The sequence below is a fragment of the Oncorhynchus tshawytscha genome, linkage group LG29, assembly GCF_018296145.1.
Source record: "Oncorhynchus tshawytscha isolate Ot180627B linkage group LG29, Otsh_v2.0, whole genome shotgun sequence".
Classification (NCBI taxonomy): Eukaryota; Metazoa; Chordata; class Actinopteri; order Salmoniformes; family Salmonidae; genus Oncorhynchus; species Oncorhynchus tshawytscha.
In genome coordinates, this window is record NC_056457.1 from 11048138 (window position 1) to 11066380 (window position 18243).

At 43.0% G+C, this 18243-nt stretch overlaps 1 protein-coding gene across 1 annotated transcript in view; it reads left to right on the forward strand.

Moving 5' to 3' along the window:
- Window positions 1–18243, forward strand: part of pou6f2 (POU class 6 homeobox 2) — an 89908-nt gene that overhangs the window by 5644 nt on the left and 66021 nt on the right. The window contains exon 2 of the mRNA XM_042308911.1: window positions 14120–14217. Within this exon, the coding sequence (XP_042164845.1) occupies window positions 14120–14217 (98 nt within the window). The remainder of the gene's footprint in view (window positions 1–14119; window positions 14218–18243) is intronic.

Below are 18243 nucleotides of genomic sequence, written 5' to 3' on the forward strand. Positions count from 1 at the left end.
GAACAAGGATCGGACCAAAATGCAGCGTGATGATGATTCATGATATATTTTAATGAAGGAAAACCTATACATGCAGAAACTACAAAACTAACGAAATTAAATAATGAAAACCGAAACAGCCTATCTGGTGAAAATACAAAACACTAAGACAGGAACAATCACCCACAAACACACAGTGAAACCCAGGCTACCTAAATATGGTTCCCAATCAGAGACAACGAGAATCACCTGACTCTGATTGAGAACCTCAGGCAGCCATAGACTATGCTAGACACCCCTACTCAGCCACAATCCCAATACCTACTAAAACCCCCAATACCACAACACAACACAAAATAACCCCATGTCACACCCTGGCCTGACCAAATAAATATATAAACACAAAATACTAAGACCAGGGCGTGACACCTACATGTGACGATTGTCCCCTGTCACCTAAGCTAAAGACAGGCCTTATGAATAACCAGACAGTGATTAAGTCAACCATTTACTGAGAAAAGCACATGTATTAATTGCAATCATGTGTGGATAGGTGATGTCCATTTGATTGTTGATCACCTGTAAAGAGGGTTATGGAGATTGGTTTAGTGTGCAAAACCTTTCGTGGTGCGTTGCCCAACATTTCCCTTTCTATTCAGGCATGCAGCGATCAGATGGTACAACTAAACTGTGATCACGTTTAACTATTAAAACATTAAGGTTGAGCTAAAAGAATTTTTGAACATCATCCTCGTTTATTGAAGAGGTCCATTTCCTGGTTGTAGTTGCGACGGTCAAATATGGCGATTGAAGAGGGCGTAGAGTATTGAGAGTTACGGGGAATGCGGAAGTAGCATTTTCCTGTGGGGACCTTCGAGTATGTGTATAATCTGAAGATATTTCCATTGTAATTCATTCTACTGAACGTTAATTGATCATGATGTGAAATGTAAGGTTCCCGTTGGTCAGATGCATGATGGATAGTGGTTAAGAACGGTCGCTGGTTCAAGTCCCAGAGCCAGCAAGGTGGAGAAATCTGCCGTTCTGCCCTTGAGCAAAGCAGTCAACCCCCAACAACAACTGCTCCCGGTGTCGATTACGTGGGTGTCGATTACGTGGGTGTCGATTAAGCCAGTCCCCACACACAAATCTCTGATTCAGACGGGTTGGGTTAAATGTGGAAGACACATTTTAGTTGGATGCATTCAGTTGCGCAACGGACTAGGTATCCCCCTTTCCCTTTATTTAAACTAATTTCTTTGTTTGTCTGACAGACAGGAACAGGTTGCCTGACAGACAGGAACAGGTCAAAGGTCGTCATGCTGCCGGGTTAACAAGTGCATTTGAAGCCAGAGTTTTTCTTTTTAAGAGCTCTATTTAATTAGGTTTAGTTTGACCCTTTGGTTCATCATCCTGTTTCTTTGATTTTGTAGATATTGTACAGTTTGCCAGCTCTTTATCTCCACTTGGACATAAAAAAAATCTCCCATGCAAGAAAAATCAGTTCTGCATTGTTGCATCCTCATTGTTAAAATCATACTGCTGGGTCAACCTCACTGTACACAATGATAGAGGCGTTTGTCAAAACCTGCACAATATGGTTTCACACCATGCTTTTGAAAATATCCATGCATGTCCTTGGAGACTGTATGGCTGAGAGCGCCTATATTCTCCTAGGTGGCTATGAGCTATAGTGGGTTGAGAGGCAGCAGAGGGAAAAAAGCAGAAAGAGTATGAGAATGACATTCAGTGACTCTTTCTGACGGCGTCAACACAGTGAGCGAGTTCAGGTTCAGCCAGGTTATTTTGTGATGAACTGTTTTGTATAGAGTAGAGTGCTGCTTTTGGCTTTAATAGATTTTTTGACACTTAAGTGGATAAGTACAAATTTCTGATTGCTGCTGCTGCTGCAAAAAAAGTTGATTGAAGTGAAGGTGTGCACGTTCTGGGTGTTCTCGGGTTCGGTTGAGTGCTCAGGAAGCACTGATAGACAATGTCATTGGGAGTAATGTTTGTCTACCACACACCCAGCCATGCTCCCTTCACTGGTGAAATGGTTTCACACGTTTTTTTAAAAAGCTCATTTCTCACGGCTGTGCAAATAGCCTTCCACTCCAGCTAGCAGAAGCCATGAGGCACCACAACATCCTGATGACATGTATTTATTGCCTAGGAAAAATGGACATTAGGTTGCGAAAGCTGTGGTTAGGAAGCCACGCTATTTTCCCCCCGTGGGGGCGAGATGGCGTGGCTGTGTACAGTTTCTGTCTTCCCCTCTCAAGCAAATCTCCCCCTTTCAAACACCAGCAGACAAGATAATAAGGCACTCGGAGCACAATTCGGGTATTATATTCCGCAACCAAAGGCTCATCTCTTGTCAGTTTGCATTTACTCTCCCAAGGATGTGACGCTTCTATCATCATGCTGTCAAATAGAGCCTGGCTGGAACGACAGGGCCACTCATTTCATACACTTACTGTTTACATGAAATGGCCTGCACTTATACCGATTCTGCCAAAATGGAGGAACATTTTCAGAAAGGTCACCTACAGACTAAAAAGAGGAGAGAAAAAGGAATCTTCTATTGATGTATGCGATTGGAGGTCATTCCAAGAAAAGGTCTAGACAGACTACTGTATAATACCCTACATCTCTTAATTTGTTGTATTTCGTAAGAGCAGTTACTCATTCATCTTAATAAGAAAATATATTTATGTTCTTTTGCACTCTGGCAGCTACTGTGCAGTACCTCACTGAAATAATTTAAATTATTTGGATTACCGAAGTGGTAGTTGATACGCCTGTATAAAAATATGGTTATCACCAGGAAGGAACTTTTTTATTTTATTAGGATCAGCATGTATTGCATTTCATACCTCCACTCACTTATCTCCCACTTCCTCATCCCCTTGTCTCCTTCAACCTGCCTTTCACTCTTCTGCATAAACACAAAGACACACACTGGTGCAGGCAGCCCCCCGCACCTATTATTTTTGTGTAATCAGCTTAGTGAGCAGGGCGAGTGACTGGAGGGAGGGGGGGGTTTGGCTGCTTGTTAATGCAAAGAGGCCTGTAATGTTCTGCTGTGCTGGGGTTAAGTAATGAAGTGGTAGAGACAGTGTGTGAATGGGACCAGCTCAGTAAAGTTAAAGAGACTAGGATAAAGGAGAGGAAGAAAGGGAGTAGGACTCTCTCTCTCTCTCTCTCTCTCTCTCTTTCTCTCCAGGAGGTTGATCTCATTGGGAGGATTTCAGCTGCATGCCTATAAAGCAGGTGTAATACATTCTCTAATGCGCCCGGAGTTCCCGTGGGCTATCTTCGCTATCTCTACCATCACAGATCAGATAGCATTGAGGAACAAGGAGGAAATAAGGAAGATGGAGATGGACATAGAGAGAAGGTCATCTGTTTTACACGTAAAAATCCCAGTCATGTAGATTGCATTCATAGTGACACTGAGCACTTCAAAGTGACTGACATTATGATCTGTTGACGATATTGTGCAGATATAGTAGAAATGAATTGTTAACCTTTGCGTTGCTGTACAAAGGAATATTGTAAAGCAAATTACATTGAGGGCACTTTGCCAGTGGCAAAGGAAATATAATGAATACTATAATACACTTTATTCTGTTCTCACCATACTCTGGAGGAAATAATACTTTTCAAAGAAATATGTATTGCATAGTCTAGTTTCCATAAACAATATCAAAAAGCTCTTCATGTTGGACTAACAAAGAAACGTCACAGCTCCTTGGCGTTGACACGGTCGTTGATGTTTGGAAATAATTGAAGCAGGGAATGGAAATTACAATGTTGTCTTTGACTTGTGTGGTGTGAACCAGAGATCCATCCAAGCCCATGTGTCCTTCACAAACCCTTTATTATTTATAGCGCTCGTTCTTTGAGCAATGACCAGTACTAATGCATAACCTTCTGTCCTTCTGGCTGATTCGCTTCCTTTGAAACCAAAGATTGAGGGAAGAGAAAAGGGTGTGTGGAGGAGGCGGGGGTGCAGGGGAGGGGGTGCGGGGGGGGTATAGGGCAGTCGAGATCCAGGCTATCGAGAAGTTATTATGTGTCGTCGTCCCCCCTTCATATCTGAGGATGTGAAATAACATTGTGATGCTTCTTTTCTTGGGAAATGGAGTTACGGGCTTCAAAGCAATAGTCGATCCCGTACGTTTCCCTCCCTCCACAGCGTGACGGCACTATGAGAATGTTGTGTACTGTGGAAATTCTGTTCGAGAGAATGGAGGGTCGGTTCTGCCCCCCCCCCTCACCATGTTTGTTGTTATGCCCATAGAATCTATATAGTTAAAACATTGCAGAACTTTGCATTTTCACCGTGTCACCCCCTGACTAATAGTGAGTTGTATAAATCCTTATTTGGAGGTTAGCACCCTGCTTCACATTGCTGGGGATTGAGGTGAGATAGACTCCTATGCAGACTGGAGCACTTTCTGTGATTCTGGGATGATAGATGCTGCACAGTAGCAGTGTAATCCATTATTATGATACCGTTATGAGAGTGGGCGATGTGGAGGCAGAGTATTGGGGGGGGAACAGAAGCTCTGTGGGACAGGGGGCAGAAAGTGGGACAGCATTAGTGTAGGATAGCCTGAGGGCCCGAGGCTGATGTGTCAAGCGTGATATGTGGGTGTCTAGTCGCCCCCCGCTCCGGCCCCTGTCCCCTTCCCCATCCCCGGCCCAGTCTCCACCCACAGACGCCACCGGCTGCCTCTTAATTGTTCTGCCACTGCTCTCGTTTGGCCAGATGCAACACAGGTTGACAGGGGGCCTCTCTTTGGACGTGGTGAGTTCACCGTACATTCTACATTTTCTGCCTACAGTAACGTAAGGGTTGTGAGCAGTTCACATAGATATCACTGTTTCTTTTTATATACAAAAGTATGTGGACACCCATTCAAATTAGTGGATTCGGCTATTTCAGCCACATCCGTTGCTGACAGGGGTATAAAATAGAGCACACAGCCACGTAATCTCCAGAGACAAACATTGGCCGTAGAATGGCCTTGCTGAAGAGCTCAGTGACTTTCAACGTGGCACCGTCATAGGGTACCACATTTCCAACAAGTCAGTTCGTCACATTTATGCCCTGCTAGAGCTGCCCCTGCAACTGTAAGTGCTTTTATTGTGAAGTGGAAACATCTAGGAGCAACAACAGCTCTGCTGCGGAGTGGTAGACCACACAAGCTCACAGAACGGGACCGCCGAGTACTGAAGCATGTAGCGCGAAAAAAATAATCTACCCTCGGTTGCAACACTCACTACCGAGTTGCAAACTGGCTCTGGAAGCAATATCAGCACAATAACTGTTTGTCGGGAGCTTCATGAAATGGGTTTCCACAGCCGAGCAGCTGAGCATCTAAGATCAACATGCGCAATGCCAAGCGTCAGCTGGAGTAGTGTAAAGCTCACCACCATTGGACTCTGGAGCAGCGGAAACACGTTCTCTGGAGTGATGAATCACTGCCTGTAGAACCCTACCTGCCCCAATGCATAGTGCCAACTGTAAAGTTTGGTGGAGGAGGAATAATGGTCTGGGACTGTTCGGGCTAGGCCCCTTAGTTCCAGTGAAGGGAAATCTTAACGCTACAGCATACAATGACATTCTAGACCATTCTGTGCTTCCAAATTTGTGGCAACAGTTTGAGGAAGGCCCTTTCCTATTTCAACATGACAATGCCCCCGTGCAAAAAACGAGGTCCATACAGAAGTGGTTCGTCGAGATCGGTGTGGAAGAGAGCCCTGACCTCAACCCCTTCGAGCCAGGCCTAATCGCCCAACATCAGTGCCCAACTCCTTAAATCTCTTGTGGCTGAATGGAAGCAAGTTCCTGCAGCAATGTTCCAACATCTCGTAGAAAGCCTTCCCAGAAGAGTGGAGGCTGTTATACCAGAAAAGGGGGAGACCAACTCAATATTAATGCCCATGATTTTGGAATGAGATGTTCGATGAGCAGGTGTCCACTAGGGCTGTGGCAGTCACAAAATTTCGTCAGACGGTGATTTTTTAGCAAATAACTGTCGGTCTCACGGTAATTGCCTGTTAATTAACATAAATATTAGCATCTCCTGACTTCCACACATAGTCTACAAGCCACTGATGCAGACCTTTGGAACATCTACATTTTAAAAAGTCTAAAAAAATCCATGTAATATAGCCTACACCTTCACCATAAATCCAATATTTATTTTAGACAGGTCTAAAGAAGCATGATATGAAGAAAATGTAGTGTGTTTCAGAAGAACAGAGTAGCAAACTCTAAGTTGTCCTTATGTTAGGTCCTGATCTGGCTATTCCAAATGGCTGTGGGCTACACTAGTTCATTTAGCAGACAAGATTTGCTTAGAATTCCGTGGCATTATTTTATAGTATGAAGAATACTATTTAACAAAGCTGAATAAAATAGAAAGCCAATTTTCTCCAAACTGTTTGAAGGAATGCGGCTATTGTGTTCAGCGGTTACCAAATACATATTTATTCCTATATGCTTAATTTAGAGTTATTAATGTAACTGTAGTTCTTCGAAAAATGTTGGACAACATGATGCGACTCTATCACGTGATCAGCTCTTTCTCACAGGCTACAAGTGAAGGCAGACACATCGGGGATGCAGCTGCAAGAGTCCTTATCCAATTCCGACGTGCATATTGAAGATATTGAAAGAACTGTCCACGTTTACTTTTCGTCTGCTAACAGGATGATTAGGCCTAACGAACAGCAAAAGCACTAGCCTATGTCATTCTACTATCCCCCATAGTACAAAAGTCGACCTATTCTATTCTGTGTAAAAAATAAATATTCCAAACATAGTCTGGGACAGTAGTGGGATGCGATAGATCCCAAATTAATACAACCACTAGCATCCATCAAACAAATGTAAGCAATGTGGCTGATGCAACAGAGAAGAATGTTTAGCTTAAAATGTTGCTAAACTATGTAGCTATATCTTCACATTATAAGCGCAGCAATGTTCCATTAGTGGAAAACACCACTATTGCGATTGCAATTATGCATGTAATGCTTTTATTATAAAGGTGCATTTTTATGGTGAAAATTATCTTCCCCAAACTTGAAACTCACACGCTGCTTATATATGCAAGTTATGCTCTACAGCCCTTGTAAAGCGCATTAATGGGTTTCATTTTAGGAATTTATTTTGCCACTTTAGTTGTGATTACAAACCTTATCAAAACATATAGACCTATCGGCTAGGCTACATGAGGTGTGCCACTATGATTCGAAAAAGTCAACAACAACAAAAAGGCATTGTTTCTTATGCTGGGCATCATTCACAAGTGATAATATATAATTCACAAGTAATAGGCTAATATTATCACCCATCAGACTATTCTGATTTAATCTTGTCTTTACACATACTAAATAATATATGTGTGAAATTTGTTGTGATTTAGAATGGACCATTATCATGCACCTGTATCGAAACAGGGGCAGCGAGAAATAACACGTCATCTATGCACTTAAATAGCGAATGGAGGACGCTTTTCTCGTGGTTCGTTTTCATGCCAGCCAGGTAGGCAATACTCCTGTTTTAAATATAAGCATATTCTAAAATATTAGGAAAAATATTAGGAAAGTTGAGAAATAAATATAGTAGACCTAGTCTATAGAAAACTGATGGGATCCTCCTTTTTATAGTAAAGGTCATCACTCTGTTTTCTCACGCAATTGCATAGCCTATAGAAATTTTGCGCAACATGAGCTCATGGGCTCTCATGAAGTGTTTGATTAGATTTTCGATAACATTTGCATTGATGTCCGAGTGATTAGAGGGACAATAGAGAGCTGAGTACCAGCCAGTTAGCAAGTTTGGTAGTCTACTAATGACCAGCAGCATCAGAGCTTGGAGAAGCCTAATCACATGTGACTAAATGGTCATGTGGAATCTGACTACCTTCATGACTCGTGACCACCGGTGTGGCGGTAATACGGTCACCGCAACAGCCCTAGTGTCCACATAGTTTTGGTCATGTTGAGTACTTTTGAAATGAATTGCATATAATGATGAATCACTTATTTGCTCATTTGAACATGAAGCTGTATTACTCCACAAATTACTTTGTGTGTGACAGGAAAATATGTTGGATAGAGATCCAGACAGAGAGCCATGGTTAAAGAGAAACCCTCTTGCGTGACGAGGAAGGGGGCACCAGATCAGGCTGAATCCTATTTACCACAAATATAATTTAAGTAATTTCAGAAGAGGCTCCCATCAATAGGAAGGGAGGCACCTCAGCATTCCCCAGCTCTCCTAACAGGCTTACAGCTCTCTCAGGCAGGCCCTGATTTCACCGTCCATGCTGCACTGATGACCATAAAAGGATGAGGAATAATTTGGGATTGTTATTGGTCTCTTTCAACCCTGAGGTAATCAGGTTGACATTGCTTGGGGAATGAGGAGAATGGACCGCAACAGATGTACTCATGTGCAAAGTGTTCCGCTCCCCTGAGAGTTGCCTGCACAAATGCTCTCTCTCTCCAACTCTCCCCTTCTTCCTCCTCTCCACCCGCCCCCCACCCCCCGTCTCTCTCACTCTTCATCACACCCTCTCCTTCTTGACCTTTGAGATGAGCATTACCCCTTCCCTCCAATTGACCTCATCCTGTCCCACTTGTGCTCTCCAGTCTGCTTGGCTCCTGGTCCACTTCAATGCAGAAGGAGAGGCAGGTAAGAGCAGGCCAAGAGCACTTCCTGTTCTAGGAAGACCCATGGCCATGTAAGAGAGGATAACTATGGGAGGATGCTACTTCCCTGTTATCAGTTGCATTTACATATACTGACGATGACCAATAACTACACTGAGCAGCAACAGGGGGGTCTACACTTCAAAAACATAGTTTTTACCCTGTAATCATTTCTTAATGGTAAGACAGTCTTTAGTCAGTCTCTATACCCCCTCTATCCCATGTTCTCTGGTGGTCCTGTAATTACTGTCGCCAGAAGTGGCTGAAGAACTGCTGAGGTGAAAAATCCAATCCACACTGCCATGTGCTTTGCTTTGCTTCCCGTGTAATACCTTGACTCCATAATTCCACTTATTGGTGGAATAATGAATGAATTTGATATTTTTGCCTGTAGGGTCTGGAGCTCCTTGCTGCTCCAGCAGAAATCAACCGTTAATATAAGGGGCCCAGAGAGACTGGCTCGGCCCTTGACCACCAAGCCCCTGCGCTGGGCCCTTAATTAAGGAAATGACAGCTCTCCAGGCTCTAGTGTACAATAATGCAGCTAATGGTATTACAGGCAGCCACTCAACAGTCAATGTCTGGCTCGTTCCGACTCCAAAAACGCTATTGACGTATAACCAGCCAGCCTCTCCTCTGAGGGTCTCTAAACAGAGTATTACTTTCCTGCTCATCCTTGGGGAGCCATCTAATAAAGAGGACCCAGAGGTTATTGGCAGAACATTATCCTCTGGGTTATTGTTGAGGGCTTTGGTGTGCTCAATGAAAGACAGAACAATGCTACAGACGTATTTGATCACCCTTTTTGCAGGACAACGTTCCTGCAACGCAGGAAATGTCAGACCTGTAGTGTATTTGAGGTTTAAAAAGGCTTGGGAAGTTTGGAACGTAGGCCAATGGTGCGTGTGTTAACCTAGTTTGAGAAAAGCTAAGGGATTGGTCGAACGATGGCTGAGTTATTGACAAATCCAAAATCTAATTGTATGTGTCCATTTAAACCACTGTAAATCCAGGGCACTATACAGTACTGTCACTTCTCTTATTTTCAGATATAATGCAGTATGACTTACTGGGGAATAGGAAACTCTCTCTCTCCTCCTCTCCCTCTTTCGCTCCCGTGTGTAGTAAACTTGTGTTTGTGCCAATACCATAAAAGCTATGCCGTGTCAGGCATTTCAGAAGCATTAGTGGAATCAATGGCCAAACAATCCAACACAATTGGTCTGGTATTGATAGAATTAAACCTTGTGTATGATGTGACTTGTCATTTATTTCGCCCAGTATGATGCCCTGACCCCCATCATCAGTGAATCTCTATTGATTCCTGCAGCCTGGGCTTTCACTCTCATTTGTTTAGCACTCAACAATAAGGAACAAAAACACATATTTCCATGGCAAATAGAAACTGTATGATAAGAATGCACAAATATGTTTTCTTTTGAATGTCGATATTGTGTTGATATTTAATAGTAGAAAAAAGCGTGAATAATAAATATGGAGGGGGAATAAATCGTTTTGAGATACGTTTAGTCATTGTTGTTGTTAATATATTAAATGCACATTGTCATTTATTAGGATGACTCATGTGCTGGAGGCAGCTCTGCAGGGTAGCCACTAGATGGCACAGCAACAGAGTCATAAAATCGGATTTTAAACCTAACCCTAACCTTAACCCTAACCTTAACCAAAGTGTTAACCTTAAATGAAGACCAAAGGCACAGTTTGTATAGGCAAGTTTGACTTTGCCGCTGGCCCATCAAGAAATCACTCAGCTCTGCCTCCAGGACAAGATTCATCCCAATAAACGTCAACCTGCATATTACATCTCAATGAGAACAGCAACATAACGAAACAACATGCCATTAGCCCAGCGTTTTGAAAAGAGCCATTACTAAAAAAAAAAAGGGGTGTTGCGGAGTTTATGGGCTGGTTGATTTTGAAAAGCCTGAATCGTTACCGCTGCGCTCTCTCCAATATTTGACAGCTTATAATGCATCGCCACTAAAATAGCTTTAAGTGTTAACGCTTCTTTTATGGACAAAAATGGATTCATAAATGCAGTGGGGTGAAAGCTAACTCGGACACAAAGCCTTCAATAACACCCATGTCATTCACATGGTCAATGGATGAAGCAGTTGTTGCATTAGAGTAGATGGCAAACTGATTGCTTTACGAAATGCGGACTAATTGTTTCGTGTGGTGTTGTGCCTGGGGCAGCACTCTGTATTGAGACGAGCCGCGGATGACGTCAATTAAATGCAGCTCTTTGCACCCCATATACAAACCCTCTGCCCTGTTTTTTGCATTGAACGTGGGCCTCCAGTCGCCACTTAGGGGATCAATGCAAGATAATTTATTTAGTGTCAGATATTGGGGATATTTCCACACCATAAGCCACCGATCACTGATATCGGAATCATTGTTGTTGTAGTGTAGAAGAGATGACTGTGGTTAGGATATATGGGAGAGAGTTTGGGGTTGTTCAGTTGTGTTAAATCAGCACAAATAACAGAGTTGAGAAATTGTATTTTATAATAACAAGCATTAAGCTCAATGCAAGGTCAATGTGCTGCAATGCTGGGAAAAGTGTACCAAAGAGAGTTTACCAATTCAAAATTAAATGAGAACACATTGAACACGCTTTCTGGATTTTTGTGCACAAAATAGTGGAGGAATTACTTCAGTCTTAAGTATAAAATTGTATTAACGTGTAAGTAGAAAATATGTATAAAACATTATTTCAGCAAACATTTTATCATTCCAAGCGTCATTATAGCTGTTGTCAGTCCAGTGTTACTGTCCAAAAGGGAATCCACTTGAAGAAACCTTCACAATATATAAACTGGTTAAAATAACAAAGAACCTAGTAATAAAAGATTATTGAAGATGGACTCCCAAGATATTTCCTCCTGTCAGCGTTTTAATTTTGTTAAAGAAATCACGACCAACACCTCGGGGAAAAGATGTGCATGTGCATTTATTTATTATCGATTCCTTTCCCGGTGCTAAACGTGTTTACGTCATAGATATTTGCAGGCAGATCACGCTTTCTCTCAACATCCCGCTAAATTATTGCGAGATGACGCAATGAAAGGCACACAGCAGTTATTTAATCAGCCGTAGCCCTCTGCTCCTGCTTATCAAATGGAATATATTATTCACTATACACAAACTATGTTCATTACTTATTGATGGTATTGCCATGCTGTAAACTTTCATTCGCTCATCAATAATAGAGCAGAGTGATCCCTCTGATTAGGGGTGGATGCCACAGTCAAGCCGCTGTTTATTCCATCTCTGACATTGAGATGGAACGGATATATGCTAATGAGATGAACTGCTGCCAGTGTTCAATGTTCAATTCCACTGTCGTCCTTGTCGTTCTTTGATATGACATTTGATGATACGCATGCTTGTAGTTGTCGAAGTTGATTGGAAACCAGTGGGGTTATGGAGTAATGCCCTAATATATTCACAAATGTGAATGAGATCCTCAATTGACTTGTGAATTCCGGTTGTCATTACATGAAGAAACTTGTCTTCAAAGACATTAGATCAAAGTCAGAGGAAATGGTTGAATTGATGTCATATATCATATCAGTGAGAAACCCTAAACTAAGCTCATCATCATGCACTTATGATAACCTCTTTTGAATGTTTGCCCTGGTGTTAGGATGAGACTAGGTTTCTGCTGTCCAAATCCAAAGCCTGTCTTCAAAGCGGTATTTCATCTCTTCAATAATTAAAGGCATTGGGTTGGGCTATGTTTGACCCATAATGGGTAAAATTGGTAAGAAACTGCACTGTCTAATGTTAAGTGACTGCAGGGTTGACAAGCTTGGGTTTATGTGGACCAATATCAAGACGCTGGCCCAGTGAGCCAGAGGTAGAAACCAGCTCAAAATGCGGGCTTGTCCCCTAGGGCAATTAAATCAAGCATCAAATGCTTAAGGTTCATTTGATGGGTCATACAATTCACCAATTATTTGGAGTTTATGTAAAGATGAGATGATTTTGGATGGCAGAGTGGAGTTTCGGACGTAATGCGCAAATTTGTACCGTCCCAGTCCCACACAACCAAACAGCAACCACATCTTGACAGCAAAGCCTTAAGTAATACAAAGGTCAAACTTTGAAGCAGTGATTGTTTTAGATATATTTTTCGACTTGTAACTTGCTCAAATTTAAAAGGGATACACAAGTGTATTCATGTTCTTTCGCTTTCTCTAGAACTCTCCCACTCGCTTTCCTACTTTCCTTGACTTCTTTTACCAACTTGAATTCAAGTTTTTGTGGAAAGTGAGTTTTAATCTGTTGTACAATTACATTGAAAGGGCTGTATAGTAGCCTGCCATTGATGTATGGCTGCATTTAGAGAAAATATCAATATGCCGAGACCTCTGTATTGATGACTTCTTTTGACTTGTGATCAATGTTCTTGACTTTTGGCAAAGATGGACGTTATACAAGTTAGCCCATATGGTACAAAAGCAAATAGTTTATCACTGAACTATCTGAAGGAACACACTTTTAATGAATAGTTTCATGGTTTATCGACAGTATAAAAGTTACAACAGCTAGGCAGAAGGGACCTATAAAAACTGTACTATAGTGGCAAGGGAATTTTCCATCAAAACACGTCATCACACATGATGACTGAGGTCTGAGATGCGCGTGAGCTGTTGAGAGATGCTGAGAGCGAGAGTCCATGTTTTAACAGGCCGTGCCTGTGTCACAAATGGTCCCCTATGGGCCCTGGTCAAAAAGTAGTGGTGCCATTTGGGAATAGGGTGCCATTTGGGAATAGGGTGCCATTTGGGACACAAACCTGGGTCTCACCGCCCACCCACCCTGAGTGGTTTTTGTTTTCTCTCCGGCCGTCACATCACACAGCAGGCCAGGCTTATTATCATGTCCCTGTCGGATGTGCGCCTCCTTACTCCGCCGTGGCCTCATACTGTAGGAAACAGGTCTAATTGTGTCTCATAGCCACAGGCTGTCTTCTGGTACAAGGGGGGGAGGGGGGTTAGATGGGTGATGATACTCAACAATGTAAATGTGGGAATGATGCAGGGCGGGGCCCCACAGTTTATGTGGCCCTCCATCTCTCATCCCTCAGCAGTAATCGAGGCCGTCGGGGTGCGGGTGCCTGGTAAGCATCATCCTCACGTCAATGAGACTCTCAACTGGCGGGTCGTTTATTCAGCGCTGATTGTGAACGGTGCCGCAGCGGTTATTGATATAGCACTTTAACACAAAACCCCCTCCCCTCCCCTCCCCTCCGTACTCGGGGCTGTGTGATCACAGCTGGCTATGTCTGCGCGTGCATGTTTTTTTGTGCCTGATTGTTTCAATGTTATAGTGGATTAACATCTCTCTCTCCCTCTCTTATCTTTCTCTACCTCAGGAGCCCGTGATGGCTCTGTCCAGTCTGATACCAGCAGCAGCCCGTCAGAACAGAGTCAGCTGGGACAGTGTCACCCAGCCTACCCAGTGGGACCACAGGTGGGTGTCTCTCCATGTCTCCTATTGACCTGCACCCAGTGGTGGAAAATTGTCAAAGTAAAGATACTGTAATAGAAAATGACTCAAGTAAAACAGAAAGTCACCCAGTAAAATACTCCTTGAGTAAAAGTCTAAAAGTATTTGGTTTTAAATATACTTCAGTATCAAAAGTAAATGTAATTGCTAAATTGTATGTAAGTATCAAACGTTAAAGTACGAATAATGAAAAATTCCTTATATTAAGGGGCACACTCAAACACATACTTTACAAACAAAGCATTTGTGTTTGGTGAGTCTGACAGATCAGAATCAGTGGAGATGACCGGGGATGTTATCTTGATAAGTGTGTGAATTGGACCATTTTCTGTCCTGCTAAGCATTCAAAATGTAACGAGTACTTTTGGGTGTCAGGGAAAATGTATGGAGTAAAAAGTACATTATTTTCTTTAGGAACGTAGTGAGGTAAAAGTAAAAGTTGTCAAATATAAATAGTCAAGTAAAACGTACAGATACCCCCAAAAACTACTCAAGTAGTATTTAAGTACTTTACACCACTGGCTGCACCTAAACACATAATCCCACCAGATACAGCAGAACATGAACGTGATCTCCAAACTATATCAAATCCTCCCCAAAGATAATCAGTTGAGACGTATTTATGAGCATATACTATAAAGCAGTTTTTTGGTGATCTCTTTGTCATCAGCATAGAATATATAGAGAGTTGTTTACATTTCCTCTGCCCCTCCCCTTCAAGGCCAACAAAACGCACTCCAACCCCAGGCAGCCCTACTAAACAGCTCAGTAAAAAGAGCCAGCGTACGTGATTGGTTTTACTGGGTTGGTGGCTCTGCCCTGTTTAATGAACATTTATCTCATTAGTGCTGTCTCACTGTCACCTCCCTAAACACAGTAGTGTGAACAGCCAGACAGGCAACCAAGCAGGCACAGAGCTTCCCTCCCTCCCTTCCCTTAATGAGCCCACTCTCCCGGCACTCAGGGGTTTGCATCCCAAATGACACCCTATTCCCTTTATAGTGCACTACTTTTGACCTGAGCTCCATGGGCCCTGGTCAAAAGTAGTGCTCTAGGGAATAAGGAATAGGGTGCCATTTGGGACACGACACTCAGTGTTACTCAATTAAGGGATCCGCTACTGAATCAATCCTCATCAGGGTAAACAAAAGAGGATATGTGAGGGGAAGAGAGACTAACTCACTGAGTTCCCTGCTGAATTATCTCACTCAGCTCAGCAGAATGAGCAGCCGACAACCAAACGGATTAAAACCACACTGTTGACGAGAGATATGATAGCTGTTTAATACACGGATGCTAAACAAGGGTATTAGACCAAATAGAAATGCTTTAGTGCAACTGGTTGTGCCAGAGCCTACTGTATGAGCTACAAGAGATTGTTCCCCCAACAGTCTCAGTCTAATATATTAATGCTGTCAGTACAGTCTCAGTGAATCTAACACTTTTCAGAAACAAAGGCGCTGCGCATGCCATAACCAATTCTCCTGTTTCGGGATCAATATGTTTTGATAGATCCTCTCTCCAGAACCGGATATTGTGCGAACAGCCATTATCCGAGGGTAGTTTACCCAACATGAATGTGCCTTCCTCCCCCCGACAAAAGTCGTCTATCTCTGTGATTACGGGCAATTTCTCAGCGCCTGCCTGGGCTGCAGATGGAAGGGCCTGCTGGCCCCTAATGGGCAGAGAGGCAGGGTACCTCATCTAGGTCTAAAGCCCCATCCAGCCCCACCCAGACCCCATTCAGAGCCCAACTCGACCCAGACACATGCAGAGAGGCAGGTTACCTCATCTAGGTCTAAAGCCCCATCCAGCCCCACCCAGACCACATTCCAGACCCCATCCAGAGCCCAACTCGACCCAGAACACATGCAGAGAGGCAGAGTACCTTATCCAGGTCTGGATTCCCACCCAGACCCCATCCAGAGCCAAACTCCAACCCAGAACACTTGCCTGCTCCCTTGGAGCCCCACTCCTCCACACTCAACTGTCAGCCATGCCAAAGCCAGTACCACACCATCCCCACTAGACCTGTGTTGGAAAGACAGGCAAGACAAACAAAGAATGGGAAATAATGCCGAACTATTCACACAGACACCCAAAGGAAGCAGAATGGGTTGTTTACTATAATGCTCTGGTATTTTAAAAGACAATATCGTTTTTATGATCTGGAATGTGGTGTCGGCCCGAGGCAGGTTTTTCAGATGTAATGTTCAGTTAAATTAGTACTCACACTTTGCATGTTTTACAGAAGCAAGTTAGGTAGACAATCAATTTCTAAACTGCCCCCCCCCCCTCTTCTCTTCACAAAAGCCATGAGCCGCCCAGCAACAAACACTGCCCAAAGACAAATATTAAGGGGTCTTATTTACTTGAAGTGCTCTGAAGCTGGCAGACACGTGCTTGTAATAATAAATCAGCAGTACATTTGATGTATGTAGAATAGTTTTTTAATACCATTCCCTTCCATGTAGCTCTGTCTTCAGTGTCAAGTGAAAGGATCTCATTTAATTTGAAGTTGAAATGAATGTTCAAAGATGTCTATGATTATCTGCCACTACAATTCAACATGAAATTTACTTTTTTTAAAAACAGATTAAACATATGTCACTTGCACTGACAAAATCCCCCCCCTTTGTTATTGTCCTTTGATGGTTCGTCTTTGCTCACTCAAATGACTAATTCCTTATTTATAGCTAATGACAAACGTCATTTGGAATACGTTCAAAGTCAACCAGTGGCACTCCTTTGTGTTATGGTTTTCTATAGTACTTCAAAGCAAACTAAAATGGTTCTGAATGTTTTTTAAACCTAATGAGTATTGACTATTTAAGTAACAGGACATGAGGGAGTGTGGTATATGTCCAATATACCACGGCTAAAGGCTGTTCTTAGGCACGACGCAACGCGAAGTGCCTGGATACAGCCCTTAGCCGTGGTACAGTATATTGGCCATATACCACAAACATCCGAGGAGCCTTATTGCTATTGACCAATATAATTAGAGCAGTGAAAATAAATGTTTTGTCATACCCCGGTATACGGTCTGATATACTATGGCTGTCAGCCCATCAGCATTCAGGGCTCGACCCATCCGGTTTATAATGAAAAAAAACAAGAATCATTGTTACTTAATCAGTTTTGTTTACAGGATACAGTTGCTAGCACTGAACCTCTCCCCATGTCATTGACTATTAAAGCTTCGTCCCTGGTCACCTTTTGATCAAAGGTGTAGGTGAAACAAATGCATGAGGAAATTCGAAACATATGGAGGTTTTCTCTTGCCCTGTTTTCTGTTTAAATGCTAGTGTTTCACCTTCCAATCTCTCCCAGCCTCTTGGCGTTAAACCCGTGTAACATCACATTCCTTAAACTGTGATTATGTCAGAACTGGTGCTTGCTTTCCTTAGCGCGCCGGGTTATCTTAGTGACACCGCTGTCACCCAGCAGCACCAAGCCTGGAAGTACGGTGGCATGTTGGCACCAGTCGGCCCCTCCGCTCCCTCGCCACAGACGCCCCATTCAAAATAGAAGCAGATAGCTGCCTAGTACTGTTATAGTTTTGTGGGCTCAGGTCAGTGTAGAGGAGTCATGCAGAGCAGGAGCAGCACCGAGGTCGCAGGGCAGGCAGGTATACTACAGGCGTACAGGAGCTGAGACGTTTAAAGGGATGTTTTTTAGGCTGGGCTTGGACACAAAGACACCATGCATTCTTTCTGTCTAGAGGCACATCCCAGCAGGTCATTTAGGAATGTCGCTTTACGCCATGCAAAAGGCTTGTTTCCTCTGATGACTTTATGAGAAGTCCGCATCTGGCAGACTGAAGAAAATCTTCGATGATATCAAGTTGAATACATATCTGGATGTCACAGCTCTGTATTCCGATGGTGCTACAACCTTTCCACATCTTGTGTAAAGAACATGAATTAAACTCGGGGTCAAAGCACTCTGGCAATAGAAATGTTGTCTGTATATTTGCAAACCCACTCC